General features: G+C 47.1%; 1 protein-coding gene across 1 annotated transcript in view; it reads left to right on the top strand.

The window, feature by feature from the left end:
- LOC146389547 (ephrin type-B receptor 4b-like) overlaps nt 1-12,829 on the top strand; it is a 34,163-nt gene extending 21,334 nt beyond the window's left edge. The window contains exons 6-21 of the mRNA XM_084910307.1: nt 740-895; nt 1,591-1,739; nt 1,826-2,024; nt 2,108-2,235; nt 2,513-2,678; nt 2,767-2,857; nt 3,149-3,204; nt 3,321-3,434; nt 5,365-5,612; nt 6,235-6,381; nt 6,459-6,527; nt 7,113-7,162; nt 7,271-7,370; nt 7,570-7,763; nt 9,556-9,714; nt 9,813-12,829. Of these exons, the coding sequence (XP_084766433.1) occupies nt 740-895; nt 1,591-1,739; nt 1,826-2,024; nt 2,108-2,235; nt 2,513-2,678; nt 2,767-2,857; nt 3,149-3,204; nt 3,321-3,434; nt 5,365-5,612; nt 6,235-6,381; nt 6,459-6,527; nt 7,113-7,162; nt 7,271-7,370; nt 7,570-7,763; nt 9,556-9,714; nt 9,813-9,918 (2,132 nt within the window). The 3' untranslated portion in view covers nt 9,919-12,829. The remainder of the gene's footprint in view (nt 1-739; nt 896-1,590; nt 1,740-1,825; nt 2,025-2,107; nt 2,236-2,512; nt 2,679-2,766; nt 2,858-3,148; nt 3,205-3,320; nt 3,435-5,364; nt 5,613-6,234; nt 6,382-6,458; nt 6,528-7,112; nt 7,163-7,270; nt 7,371-7,569; nt 7,764-9,555; nt 9,715-9,812) is intronic.
- Nucleotides 12,830-14,343: the final 1,514 nt, after the last annotated feature.

The raw sequence follows: 14,343 nt of genomic DNA, 5'->3' as shown, positions 1-14,343 counted from the left end.
GCTCCAACGGCACAAATACAGTCCAGAGGTCCAGTTCAGGCTGCCTGCCATAGAACCCACATCGCTAATAATTTAAACTTTAATCCTTTTTTTTAAGCCTAACCAGTTTAAAGAGGTGCGGTACAAAAAGAGTAGACCCCCCTATAGATGAAGCAATAAACATCCAGTGCATTTACAAGCAGAATTAAATGACACTTAATTAAAAAGTAGAGGACCAATAATAGAGCCCTGTGGAACCCCACCACCTGTGAGAACACACTCTGGTTTCTCTGGTTTCTGTAACGCACATTTATCTGAGCTTTTTACTGCATTCAGAAAACAGTTATTTGGATGTAAAACGCTTCAGGTCATACCTTCAGAGGCTTATTATACACGTGTAATCATGTTTTTTTCACTTAAACACCCTGCTGTTTTCTGCACTCTATTATTATACCTGGTCTATTGTTAATAGAGGCCTGACTCATAAACCACAACACGTCCCTCTGTGTGTAACTGAATCTTGTTATTTTTTATATCAGGTTGTAAACATGTTGTAGAGTTGAAATTTTTAACATGGAAGTCTATGAGCACTGGCACGCTGCTGGTGCCCCTAGTGGATAATAGAGGAAGTGCGGTTTTTGTAGCGCTTCTGGAGATCTGATGTGTTCACATGTGGGTTCAGGCTGATGGTGAAGGTGGACAATCCCATATGTGTGTGTGTTTTTAGAGGTGAATGCTAATTCTAAACCTTTGTCTCCAGCCTGTCCGTCCGGTCATTTTAAAGCCGAGTCAGGACCTGTTGGCTGCAGCGCCTGTCCAGCCAATAGCAACACAAGAATCCCAGGCTCCGCCTACTGCCCGTGTCACTCTGGTTTCTATCGAGCCGACTCGGACCCGCCGCACAGTGCCTGCACACGTAAGCCCCTCTGCTTTTCATTTATTTTTCTTTATTATTTTAATTTCTGACAACACTGAAACCTCTTGTCCTACATTTCCCATCATGCAGCTGGAGAGTGTCTTTCACTAGGACCTCGCCTCTAGTCTCCACAGACTGACGTGATGTAATTTGTTATTAAATAATCTGGAGACCACTTTAAACTCTGTGTAAACTCTGGACCACAAACACACACACGCACACACACACACACACACACACACACACACACACACACACACACACAGGGCCCTTTGCCAACAAGCCTCCACGCCTCTTTAAGTACCCCGACCCACCCCTTTAACTACATCCCCTCAGGCAACAGCAATTAGGCAAATTAATAGGCTCATTACCTCTTTGTGTTTGTGTCCGTGTGTGTGTAATGTCGAGGTCTTACAGGTAACGACTGCACACACACACACAGTCAGACAGGTCTCAGGTTACTCTGATGTTTGTGTGGAGGCAGGAAGTTCTTATCTCTCAGCTCCTCCATCAGTCTGCAGACAAAGAAGAAAAACTCATTACGCAGGAATGAAAACAGGCCGCCTGACTCTCAGGTATCCCGTAGAAATCAGCCTGCCTGAGAGTTGCTGCTCAGGGAAAAAAACGTAGATGATGTTGAGCGTCTGACAGGTGATACTCAGCAGGCACTGACCTGTGACCTTTGACCTCCGCAGAGCCTCCCTCGGCTCCTCGCTCCCCGGTGAGTCAGCTCAATGACACCATGGTGACTTTGGAGTGGAGCGAGCCACTGGACCGCGGAGGACGACATGACCTGACCTACAGAGTCCTGTGCTCCACCTGCGGGCCCGCCACTGCCACCAAGGTACGCCACCGCCATCTCTGTCACCATTAGCACCAGTCTGAGCTATCAGATCTGACTCCGCCCCCTTTCTTCTTTCTCCTCTTCAGGTCACTTCCTGCTTCCCATGTGGTGACAGCGTTCTTTACCGGCCGGCGCAGAACGGCCTGACCCAGCGGCGTGTCGTCGTCTGGGGGCTCCGCCCACAAACAAAGTACATCTTCACCATCCAGTCGCTAAATGGCGTGTCTGCACTCAGCCACTCAGAGCCAGCCTCCAGCAAGCTCAACATCACCACCAGCAGAGATGGTACAGATACACACTACATTACCCAGAATTCTTTCGTACACACAAACGTAATGATCAGTGAATGATGGTCTGTGTTTCTGTAGTTCCTCCTCCAGTATCTGGTCTGAGGAGGGTGGAGGCCTCAGAGAGCAGTTTGTCTTTAGAGTGGAGCGTCCCAGTTGTGCACAACCAGTACAAGATCCTGGACTACGAGCTCCGCTACAGCCCTGAGGTATACACACATGCTGGTTTTTCTGTGTTGCGAGGACCCTCGTTAACGTGCATTACTAGGACCTCTATGCTAAGTTAACCCTGAAGTTGGGCCCTGAGTCCATGTGAACTTCACACCAAAGTCTGCCTTTTTCACGTTCTGTCTTTGTCTTGTAGTGTGTATAAGTATAAGCGCAGATTAGATACGTTGTTTTCTGTGTCCTGTGAGGACTGTTGTTAATGCGTGTCACTAGGACTCCTGCGTTACTCTAATGCTAACTCTAACGTGTCCTTATCAGGATGGTGAGGAGTCGGTAGAGTGGCAGTACGTGTTCAGCAGGTCTTCTTCTCTGGTGCTAAACGGGCTGCAGCGGGCGAAGAGATACCGGGTGCAGGTCCGCGCTCGCTCTCAGGCCGGTTACGGCTCATTCGGTGCCGAGACCGGCTTCAACACGCTGCCTGACGGTACGAGGTCGCATGCTATTACATTTTCTTTAGAGTCTGAGAGGTGAAAACACTGAGATTCACTCCTGTGTGTTTGTTTCCTGGGTAGGTGTGTCCCAGCTGATGGTGACTGGAGTCTCGGCCTCTTTGGGGATACTGGTGCTCGCTGTGGCGGCCATAGTTGGCGTGTTCTGCTACCGGTGAGTGCATGTGTGTGTTCAGGATGCACCCTCCCTGCTCCCCTCTGCAGAACAATAGAACACACTGACCTCAGGTTCACACACACACACAGAGCAGGGTGGGACATGTCGACTATATTAAGATGGAGAAACTCGACACTGTGAGAGCGATGGCGAGATACGGCGAGATAATCACATTCCTGAGAGAGCGACAGAACAAAGGATGTGTGTGTGTCTCCTGAGGAAACCAGAATCCCGCAGCTGCTCTGAATCTAAACAGCCGTCTGTACCTGTCTGTCTGTCTGTCACCAGGAGGAAGAGGAGCGCGCACATCCACGACAAGAGCGGGCACTACCAGATGGGGCAGAGTGAGTCTGACAGCCAATCAGAGACAGAGTTACAACTCGGCCAATGAGCCAGTCTGATACAAACGGTTTTAAATGAACGCGGCTGACTGACGATGATGATTGTGCTGTTTTTGTAGCGATGAAGGTTTACATCGACCCGTTTACCTACGAGGACCCAAATGAGGCCGTGAGGGAGTTCGCCAAAGAGATCGACGCCTCCTTCGTTAAGATCGAAGAGGTCATCGGAGCAGGTAACCCACACCTGTGTGTCTGCGTGGTGTAAACTTCTGTCACGGACAAACTCCGCCCTCCAAGAAAGGCCATCAGAGGACTTAAAAAAACGTTTTAGGAACCATTAAAGTTTTTGTTGAAATTCTCATCAATCAGACCATTTCGGGTATTTTAAAAGAAACTGGGAATGCTCAAAGAGTGTTTTTACGACTCCAGGAACCTTTTGAAGGAACGCTTGTGCAGTTAAAAGTTTTAGAGACGTCAGCCTTTTTGGGAATGCCAAAACCTTTGAATGGTTTCGTGATTATTGTAATAAGTAAATCATTAAAGATTCAGGAACACATTATTAGTGGATATGGTGGAGTATATTTTGGGAATCTTGAGGAATTTCTCTGGGATCTGGAAGCATTTGTGGATGCTGTTCACCTCTGGAGCTTTGTTAGGAGCTTTGTTAGGGAGTCTGCACAGAGGCAGCAGCACGACAACAAAAAGCCCAAATATCTTGTGTTGTTTCTGAAAAGCCAAAACAAACTTATGGGTCTTAATAGGACTTTTATTTTGTAAAGTCTTCCAGATGTGTTTGTGACCTTTGACCCCCTCGAGAGCGGAACATTAACTTTCCCATGATGAGGCGAAGCTGTGTTCACACTGAAAGAAAACATCAGATGTCATTTGTTCTCCGTCATGAACCCTGTTTTATTAAAAGTAAACACGACACGTGCGCGTTTGTGCGCGAGTGTGTGTGAGAGAGCGTGATTGATTGAGTGTGAGTGTGTGTGCAGCTACTGTAACAGTAGTGCTCTCAGTGATGACATTGGTGAGATGTAACTGGATAGCGGTTGCTGCGGAAACAAGGGTGCAAACTTTTCACCGCCGGCTGGCGAGCGCGCTCAGACACACACGCAGGCCACATGTGCGTGAGTGCTGAGGGAGGTGTTGACGTGCTGGTATGCGCTAATGAGCCTTAAAGGAACATTACACCCCTCCAGTATCAATAACACGAGTCCTCTTTATTGAGTAGATATGGGGCTGCGCGGCGTTGAGGGTTCGGCCCTGCTGCGATTGGCTGTTTTCAGGTGACCGTGTGACCTCATTAGTTGCTCTGACACGTGGAGTCCCTCAGGGTTCTGCTGTGGGTCCTCTACTGTTTCCGTCTTCAAAGAACGCAAAGATCTGCCTCCACTTAGGGAAACTTCGTTGCCTCCGGCCGGCGTGGACTCGGTCTGCTCTCACTTTAGAGACGCTCAGCGGCAGGTCTGTGTTTGGATTCTGGGGCTCTGCTGTCAGCCGATCTCTGCACCTCCAGATTTACATCAACCTGAACCTTTTTACACTCACTTTAAGCTCCACCTCCACACTCTCATTTCCCGTGACCCCGCTCTGTCTGATTGGCCAGCATCCCCTCAAACCTCCTCCAGCTTTTCTTACCTTTACCTATTAGAGAAAACGAGATATGAGGCTGTTGTCCTCTAGCCTACAGGTGGAGGTGAATTTGGCCAGGTGGCTTTTCTTTTCTCATATTAGATATTTCTATGACAATAAGCCTGAAGGAAAACAAACACCTGGGAAAATACACCTGTGGAATGTCAGGTCATTACAATGTTGTTATGACTCGGCCGGATACACCTGGGCAGGAGTATGACCGTTTATTTTTACATTTGCTGTCATAACCAATGTTACTACTTAATCTTTCATCACCTGCCCATGTGATTGTTTTTTAATAATAATAACACAACCTCGGTGTTACCTTCCCATTTCCTGAATCAGGTGAGGACAGGTGCACAGACAGTGTTGTGTTCAGTATATCTGAAATCTTTTCATGTGGCAGTTTTATCATTAATGTGGGGATTAAATTTGAATAAATTATCCCCAGTGAAATACAGGTGTGTTCTTCCATTTGAATTGTAACTATTGTAAAAGTAATGTAACCTGTGCTGTATACCTGTACAGGTGAGTTTGGCGAGGTGTGTCGTGGTCGGCTGAGGATCCCTGGCAGGAAGGAGAACTACGTGGCCATTAAGACCCTGAAGGGTGGCTACACGGAAAAGCAGAGGCGGGACTTCCTGTCGGAGGCGTCCATCATGGGACAGTTCCAGCACCCTAACATCATCCACCTGGAGGGAGTCATCACCACTTCCTGCCCCGTCATGATCCTCACCGAGTTCATGGAGAACGGGGCGCTCGACAGCTTCCTGAGGGTGAGAGGGGGGACAGTCACAGACCAGTAAACCTGTATGACCCTCTACCTGTATGACCCTCTACCTGTATGACCTTCTACCTGTATGACCCTCTACCTGTCTGACCCTCTACCTGTATGACCCTCTACCTGTCTGACCCTCTACCTGTATGACCTTCTACCTGTCTGACCCTCTACCTGTATGACCTTCTACCTGTCTGACCCTCTACCTGTCTGACCCTCTACCTGTATGACCCTCTACCTGTATGACCTTCTACCTGTCTGACCCTCTACCTGTATGACCTTCTACCTGTCTGACCCTCTACCTGTCAGACCCTCTACCTGTCAGACCTTCTACCTGTATGACCTTCTACCTGTCTGACCCTCTACCTGTCTGACCCTCTACCTGTATGACCCTCTACCTGTATGACCCTCTACCTGTCTGACCCTCTACCTGTATGACCTTCTACCTGTCTGACCCTCTACCTGTATGACCTTCTACCTGTCTGACCCTCTACCTGTATGACCCTCTACCTGTCAGACCCTCTACCTGTATGACCTTCTACCTGTCTGACCCTCTACCTGTCTGACCCTCTACCTGTATGACCCTCTACCTGTATGACCCTCTACCTGTCTGTTTTCAGATGAATGATGGCCAGTTTACCACCATCCAGCTGGTGGGGATGCTGCGCGGCATCGCAGCAGGAATGAAGTATCTGTCTGAAATGAGCTACGTCCATAGAGATCTGGCGGCTCGTAACATCTTGGTGAACTCCAACCTGGTCTGTAAGGTGAGGGTGTGGCCCTGCACACCTGTCCGCTCAACTAATCTAAACAGATGTGACAGTTGTGGTTTTGTGTTTTTCAGGTGTCAGATTTTGGCCTGAGCAGGTTTCTGACTGAAAACTCGTCAGACCCGACGTACACCAGCTCTCTGGTGAGTAACTGTCACAGTCTGTCTCTTTATGATTTCTGATATCCTTATCTCAGACACTCATCTGCTGTAAGGGACAGCCAATCAGAATAAAGTTGGCTTAAAGGAAAGAAGATGAAACAGGCTCTTTGAGACAGAGGATGGACTGGGGGGGCTGCATCAAGGTTTCAGATAAAGGTTTACTTTGAACTGTGAATCATGCAAAGCTGCTCTAGTGGAGTCCGTTAATGATGGAGCTGGAACTGATTAGCATCCACTTTAAAGACATGAAAGACAAAACATAAGCCACTCGCATGTTGTTGCTACAAGTTGAGTTTTGTCTCTGATCATGACAGCTCTTAACAGGAAGTCTTTTATTCATCAGTAGATGATGAATGTTGTCTTTAAGACCTTCATCATCAATCACGTCTGTCTGGTTGGTCTTTCAGCTCTGTTTTGGTTCTGCTGGTGATCCTCAGGGTTCTGGTCTCGGTCCTCTGTTGTTGAGCTCTATATGAACAGGATCAGTTGAAAGTTTTCCCTGCATTACCTGGGTGCTTTTATTGTGAAATTCGGTTATTACCTGACTGATCCAGTCTTGTTTTTTAGGGCGGCAAGATTCCCATTCGGTGGACGGCTCCTGAAGCCATCGCGTACAGGTGAGTGCCAGTACTGCAGGCTGGCGTAGTGGATAAAGTCTTCCTCTTCTTATTGTTATTATAGTGTTCTGTAGATAAGAATTTGATGAATTTACTGTCTGATTGCAGGAAGTTCACTTCAGCCAGTGACACGTGGAGTTACGGGATTGTCATGTGGGAAGTGATGTCATACGGGGAGCGACCGTACTGGGACATGAGCAACCAGGACGTAAGGAAAAAAGCTATACATTTAAAACTTGATTGTTTGGAGGTTCATGGACGTGAAACTACGATCGAATCATTAGTGCTCATTTACAATAAAAGAAGCTGAAATTATTCCAGCAAATGTGTCCAAAGCTGATGGTTAAAAAAGCCGTTTCATCAGAATGACAGAGTGCTCACTGCCTCTCACGCTTCTGCTTCATCAGGTGATAAACGCCATCGAGCAGGACTACAGGCTTCCCCCGCCGCCGGAGTGCCCCGCCTCCCTGCACGCGCTCATGCTGGACTGCTGGCAGAAGGAGCGAGCCAACCGGCCGAGGTTCTGCGACGTGGTGGCGGCCCTCGACAGGCTGATCCGAAACCCCACCTCCCTGAAAGTGACGCACCCAGAGGCACAGAGGTGAGGCTCGATGAAGGAGAGGGGGAGGGGGCCGGAGCCGTGGAATGTCATTCAGGCACCAGCTGGTGGGTTCGGGGTCAAAGGTCAGAGTGTGGCAGGGAGACAAAGGAATGTGGGGCAGCCAGCTGTGTGATTGACAGCTGTTTACACAAGCAGGTGCACATTCCTGGATTAAAACTCCAAATGAAGCCGTGTCCTCCCGACTGTCCACCTCCTCTTTCAGTGAAGGAAAATCAGAGACGCGAGGAGGAGGAGGATGGAGATCAGTGTCAGATAAGAATGAGATTGTTTTAATGTTGCAGAGGCGACGTGCATGTTTGTGCTTTCTGAGAGGAATAAAGTTCCTGTAGTTTGTTAGCAGCAGATAGTAAAGCAGTACCACGGGTGGAGCAGCCGCTCCTCGTTCTGCTCCGCAGCCTCGGGGAGCTCACTGTGGGTCTTTCAGGTTCTGGTTAAACTGTGTGCAGACCAAACAGGAAGTTAAGTTTCAGCTCGCCTTACGTGCATGAGTTCAGTTGCTGGGTTTTTTGGAAATTCACAAATATTTGCCAAAGGGCGGAGGAGGAGTAAAGTGATGGGAGAATCTCAGTGCGAGGCTTCTGTGACACAGCGTGAAACTATTTTTTCTCTCTTTGCCAAAGTGGGCATATTTTCACTTGCACGAACATGTATGCACGAACTGTTCGCGTTGCCTGGCACGGATTTCAGGTTGTTTTGAACACACCATGAGAGCAACCCTCCATAGCAGGACGAGGACCTCCACCTGAGTCCAAGAGGTGGAGCCAGGTCCATCCACCACAGCAGCTGGCCAATCTGCCGAGAGAAATCGGAAAACAGGAAACCTCTGGGATAGGTGGTTAGCAAGGACTGAACTTTCAAAATAAAAGCAGGGCAAGTCTCCTGTATAATAAGTTAGCATGTTGAAGCAGTGATGCAACACTGTAAAGAAAATAATCTAATACCATAAAACCATCAGACTGGGTGTGACGGTGTGGTGGAAACCAGCAGGGATGATTTTATCCTGCTGTGTGACACGATCGTTCCTGATGTTCAAAGTAAAGTCATGTGCTTGGATACAACATGATAACATTTCTGTCACATGAACACAAACGTTTTCACATGACTCTAGTCTGTCTTCTCCATCGTCATTAAGTATGGCTGCCTTATAAAAGCAGACGTTTCAGCCGTTTGTTGGTCCGAAGCTTTCAGATGCAATTTCCAAACAATTCAAAGTCCATCATCACAGCAAATTAATCTCAGATCTGCATTTTGATCAGGACTGAAAGTGTGAGGCTCGTTTGGAAGAGCTGACAGGAGAGAATAGGCAGGTTTGGAAACTATCTGAGAAAACTCACAAGACAATGTCCCAGCCTGGAAGTGTAAAATACGCCATCATGGTCGGAGAAAACCAAGTTGACCATGAGCTCCTATTCCGGAGTCTGTGTGACAGCCAAAGCTGGGTCATGAACGGGATAATGATCCCAAACACAGCAGCTCCTGGGAAAACTTTCTTCTTTACACCAAATTACACGTCTTTGATTTTAAGACTGAAAAAGGGGTTAAAACGTAAACCGTAGCAGCTATATTTAAGACCTACATGTCATTTTAAGGGTTTCGTGGCTTGAAGCCAGCACGCTGTGCTTATTTTAACCCCAACCATAACAGAGCAGGAGAATAAATCTCATGCTCACATATTCATGCCACATATTTTATAGGCTGCAGGTCTGAACACGCTGCTCTAATAATGACTCACTGAGGAATGTCATCGTTCACATCTGCCCTGTCCTTTCAGCCTGTCCCATCCTCTGTTGGACCAGCGAGTCCCGCCTCCTCTGTCGGCATGCGGTTCGGTCTCCGAGTGGCTCCGAGCCATAAAGATGGAGCGCTACGAGCAGAGCTTCCTGCAGGCCGGATTCACCAACCTGGACATCGTCTCGCAGCTCAACACTGAGTAAGACACTTATTGGCTGCCTGCCAGTCAACACTCAGGGAAACCAAGCTCTATATTTGTATTTATTTATTTGCATCACCCTCTTTCTGTTTCCATAGAGACCTCCTCAGAGTGGGCGTGACCCTCGCAGGGCACCAGAAGAAGATACTCTCCTCCATCCAGACGCTCAGGATACACAAAGCTCCACCCACCATGCTCTACTGACCAATCGCAGCCTGGTCACAGCACAACACTCAAAATGACCCTGACACTGTCCACCGTTGTACCCGATCCAGCCAATGGGAACGCTTTACAGCCTGAAACACTAACTGATGTAGTTTCAACCAATCAGAACGAAGGAATGAGATGACCATTCTTTGACGGGCTGGTTGAACCTCAGGATTTCTATTGCCTCGTCTCGCTGAACCACATCCCGAGGTTGCTTGTTTTTTTAAATCCACTCTGAACAGCAGAGCTCACAGAAATCAGCCAATCAGCATCCAGCACAGAAAGGATGTTGGAAGATTTTGGAAACTATTCTGACTCTCTTCTGATTGGATGTTCCTCCACTGTAAAGACTAAGCTCCGCCCCTTGCTGGGAGCATAGCTTTCCCAGCCTGTTTGATGGCTGGATTTCCAGGGCAGGAGGATTTTCCACTGAAGAAACATCAAGAGAGAAAAATTACAGGCAGAAAATGACAAAATTCTGCTGGAAACACAAGCGGGATACTTTCTTTTGTACTTCCTGTAGAAGAAACAAACCCTTTGCAGGATGCTGCCACTGTGACCGCACAGACCTGAGAGCCTTTTAAAATGAGCCGAACGGGTTTTACGGTGACGTGGACGGTGTTTGAGTTTCTTCAAGCACCAATAGGAATCTGAACACACGTGTTTCTGAAGGACATCTTGGGAATGTGGGACATGCGGGAATTCCAACGCACCGGTCGGTAATCTCCCTCTCAGTGGGATTATTTCCACACCAGCATTCAGGACCATCCGAGGGGATTCGTGATGTGACCTGTCAGCATGTTCTAGTAAAGTTTCAGCATCATACTGTTTGTAATCTGTGAGGAATATTCTGGGTTTGCCTCAGAAAACACCGGTGTACTTTTCAAGGAAGTCTTTGGGAATGTTCGCTCCCTGCTCAAACCAGAACTCTTCCAAATGTGATTCATCGGGTGCTGAAATTCTCCGGATTAAGGGAAGTCATGTGGGAGTATTTAACTGTACACACGGTAGTTTTCTCAATCGGACTGAAAGTTTTTTAAATTGTTCGGTGCCTACAAACGATCGAAGCCCACCTGTAGTGGGTTTCTGTGTTGTGAACGTACTCAAGTGTATTTTGTCCTCCAGCTGTAAGGGATCCATCATCTAAATGATCTCCCCTTTGTAGACTCAGCTCCCCATAACTGTGGCCTAAACGTATGAACTGTCCGTACGTGACTGTCATCTATCAGCCTTTCTCGTGTTGGGATGAAGCCACTGCAGGTTTCATGTTTTTAAGACCATTTTTCACAGGAAGTGAAAAGCCATTCAAAGCTTCAGTGTTGGACACGAGGACTACGTTTGAGGACTACAGCAGAAATCTTTTTGTTTAATCGTGAACTATTGATGGTTTTGTATCGTAGCACTTTTTTTTTTGTACCTGATATTTGATCGTATTTTTACACAAAGCAGGAGATCAGAGTTTTTATAGTAAACCTACATTTCAGGCGAAACGTCGTCTTCACTTTCTGAAGAGAAACATCTGCCTTAGCTTTCACGGAGGCGAGTGAGACGATCCAGGTTCAGGACCAAAGATCACATCTGCCCACTGGAGCGAGACTGTGCGTCTGCCTCACTACATAAATGTTTAACAGCGGCCCACAAACCAGCTCTTCCACTTTTACAACAGTAACATTAACCATCAGGCCAACATTTGGCAGTTTGCCTCTTCAGTCTCTTCTGTTCTCCGGCCAAACACTCATTAACGTGAGGAGCAGTCTTTGTTAGTGATGCTTCACAGACAGGAAATACCTGAACACTGCCGTCACCTTCCTCACCGAGCCACCATCGTGGTCATCGTCTCAGGTGTAACTCCAGCAGATGATGATCAGCCAGTTAAAACCACCGAACTAATCATGTGACCTGGAGGAGATTGTCCACTGCAGTGTTTCTGCAGAGGTGTTTGCATGCATGCATGCAAAGGAGCTGTTGGGTAATAGAATGTAACAGGTGTTCTCCTACATTTTTGAACATCACAATAACTCTTGTATCCTGTCGTTGGAGAGCAGTAACCTGGTAGGAACAGACGAGACTGAAAAGGCCTCTGAGATCAGAGCTGACTAAATATATAGAACAAAAAGAAGGGATTGTTGGCTGTAGATCAGGGGTGGGCAATTCCAGGCCTCGAGGGCCGGTGTCCTGCAGGTTTTAGATCTCACCTTGGGTCAACACACCTGAATCACATGATTAGTTCGTTACCAGGCCTCTGGAGAACTGCAGGAGCTAATTTAGCCATTTAAATCAGCTGTGCTGGTTCAAGGACACATCTAAAACCTGCAGGGACACCGGCCCTCGAGGCCTGGAGTCGCCCACCCCTGCTGTAGATCCTTCGGTTATAGGGTGGGACTTTTGGATGGATGAAAACATGAAACTGCCAAAAGGAGCTGCCGACATACTTTGGTGGGCCTCCAGCTGGAGGCTGAAACATCCAGTAAACCTTCTGTCATCAGAGTTCTGATAATCAGGACTGAATCACGATGGTCTGAAAGTCTGAGTAATCCACTTCTAATGGTATTTTTACTGAATCGCATAAACTGGTTCATTGGTCCATTACCTGCCAGTCAAAGCACTAACGGGCCAATAACAGCTCCTCTTCGTCATGCCTCCTTTCTGTAAGTCACAGTGTTGCATGATGGGAGTTTGAGTCAGTGGCAGTCCACCATCGATCCACTTTCATTGGACAGACAAATGTAAACACTTTGTTTTGGGAAACAAATTTTATTTAAATGAGTAATTTTGAATGTTGTGAACTCAGCTCTGCCTTTTATACGTCCACACTAATGTATGAGAATATTTTTATTGTTAATAATGTTGTCATAAAGAAGGATGTCCACTGGGCGAGGGAAAACTCCAATAAAGATGCCCGACGACACGTCTGCTGCCTGTCTGTCTGCTTTACGTTAAAACCAGGAGAAAACTTTTACTGTGCCAAACGTTTCTAGTTATTTATGAAGTAAAACCAAACTCGGGCGCCTCTTTGTAGCCGTGTTACGTCTGAGTCACCGTCAGTGACAAATACGTTAGCGCGCAGATATCAGAGGACGTGTTGTTTCGAGCTCGCAGGGGTCGGGAAGGAAGATCCACTCCAGGCTCAGCAGGTAAGAACACGGCGCTCGGCGGATCAAACCCGAAGAGATGAGGGTTAGGTGGGCCAGCTTTAAGACGAACTAAGGTTAGGTATGAATCGTTATAATTATGAGTTTAGAGCATCTGAGTCAGAGGGCTGGGTTTGGATTAGAGCGGGTTTATCCCGTTAGAAGACGGGATTTTGGTTTTTGAATGTTGTTCTTTCAAGTCATGCAACCAGGTAACAAGGAGATCATTCTGTAGAGCGTAGATAATAATAAAGGTAATCTAACCTGCCCAACCCTGTGATTGGGTAGTTTTAGGTACTCCGCAGTAAGCTCGGCTTCACTTCTCTGCACAAAACCTGCAGACAAAAAGACGCCACCTTGGTACTTGATGGTTAACAGACTCTTGCAGTTCATGGTTACATTCTGCCATCAGCTTCATCCTGCTGGGTCATATCACACGTCTTAGCATCTGGTTTACCTGATCTAACTGAAACTGATGCAGTCATCTTAGAAATGTTTCACACACAGGATCGTTTTAACGATTTTGATATCGATCACTTCTAAGGCCGTTCGTGGCCTCACTCTGAGCTACAGGTCTGACCTTTCACTAAGAGCACATACCTGTAAATCCTCGGGCAGATGTCTTCAGCCTGTTTCGGGGCGCGGCTGAAGACCAGGGGCCGGAGGCTCTGGAACAATCTGCCCGAGGTGACTCGAACGTTTACGAGAGAGCCTTTCCCCGTTTCACTCGAGATTTCATTTCCTTTCAACTACATTTTATTTCCTGCAGAATTTCTTTTACGATCTTTGTGCACTCATTTAGCTTTCTGACTCTGTCACATCATTATATCACAATATGTGGATTTAAAAAAAGAACAAAGACACTTAGATTAAATATATGATGACGCCTCAGAACAGTAATGTGAATATTTAATGAAACCAGGTTCAATTAATCTGATTTTAATCAGAAAATATTTCCAAACAGCCTGATGATGTCATGTTTCCCCGACTGATCTGCATAACAAAACATCTTTTTTCGATATGAGAAAATAAGGCGTTATCTCTGAAACAAGCTCTAGTTAAACCTCCAACAGACAAAGCGTGTAAACGTGACGGGTGTAAAACTGTCTCAGTTTCATTACGAGGAACGAATGAGAACAACATCTGTCCTGCTGTCATCTTCTGCTGATGTACAACAGCTCTCGGTTTTAGTCGTTGAGCCGCAATTTGTGAACTCCTGCAGAAACGCCGACCTTTGACCCCGAGCTCTCTCCAGGTCCGTGTTACGGCTGCAGATAACGGCCTGTGTGTG

This window comes from Perissodus microlepis, chromosome 3, assembly GCF_051167445.1.
Source record: "Perissodus microlepis isolate ML-2025 ecotype Zambia chromosome 3, ASM5116744v1, whole genome shotgun sequence".
NCBI lineage: Eukaryota > Metazoa > Chordata > Actinopteri > Cichliformes > Cichlidae > Perissodus > Perissodus microlepis.
This window is presented reverse-complemented; position numbering and strand designations above follow the sequence as displayed.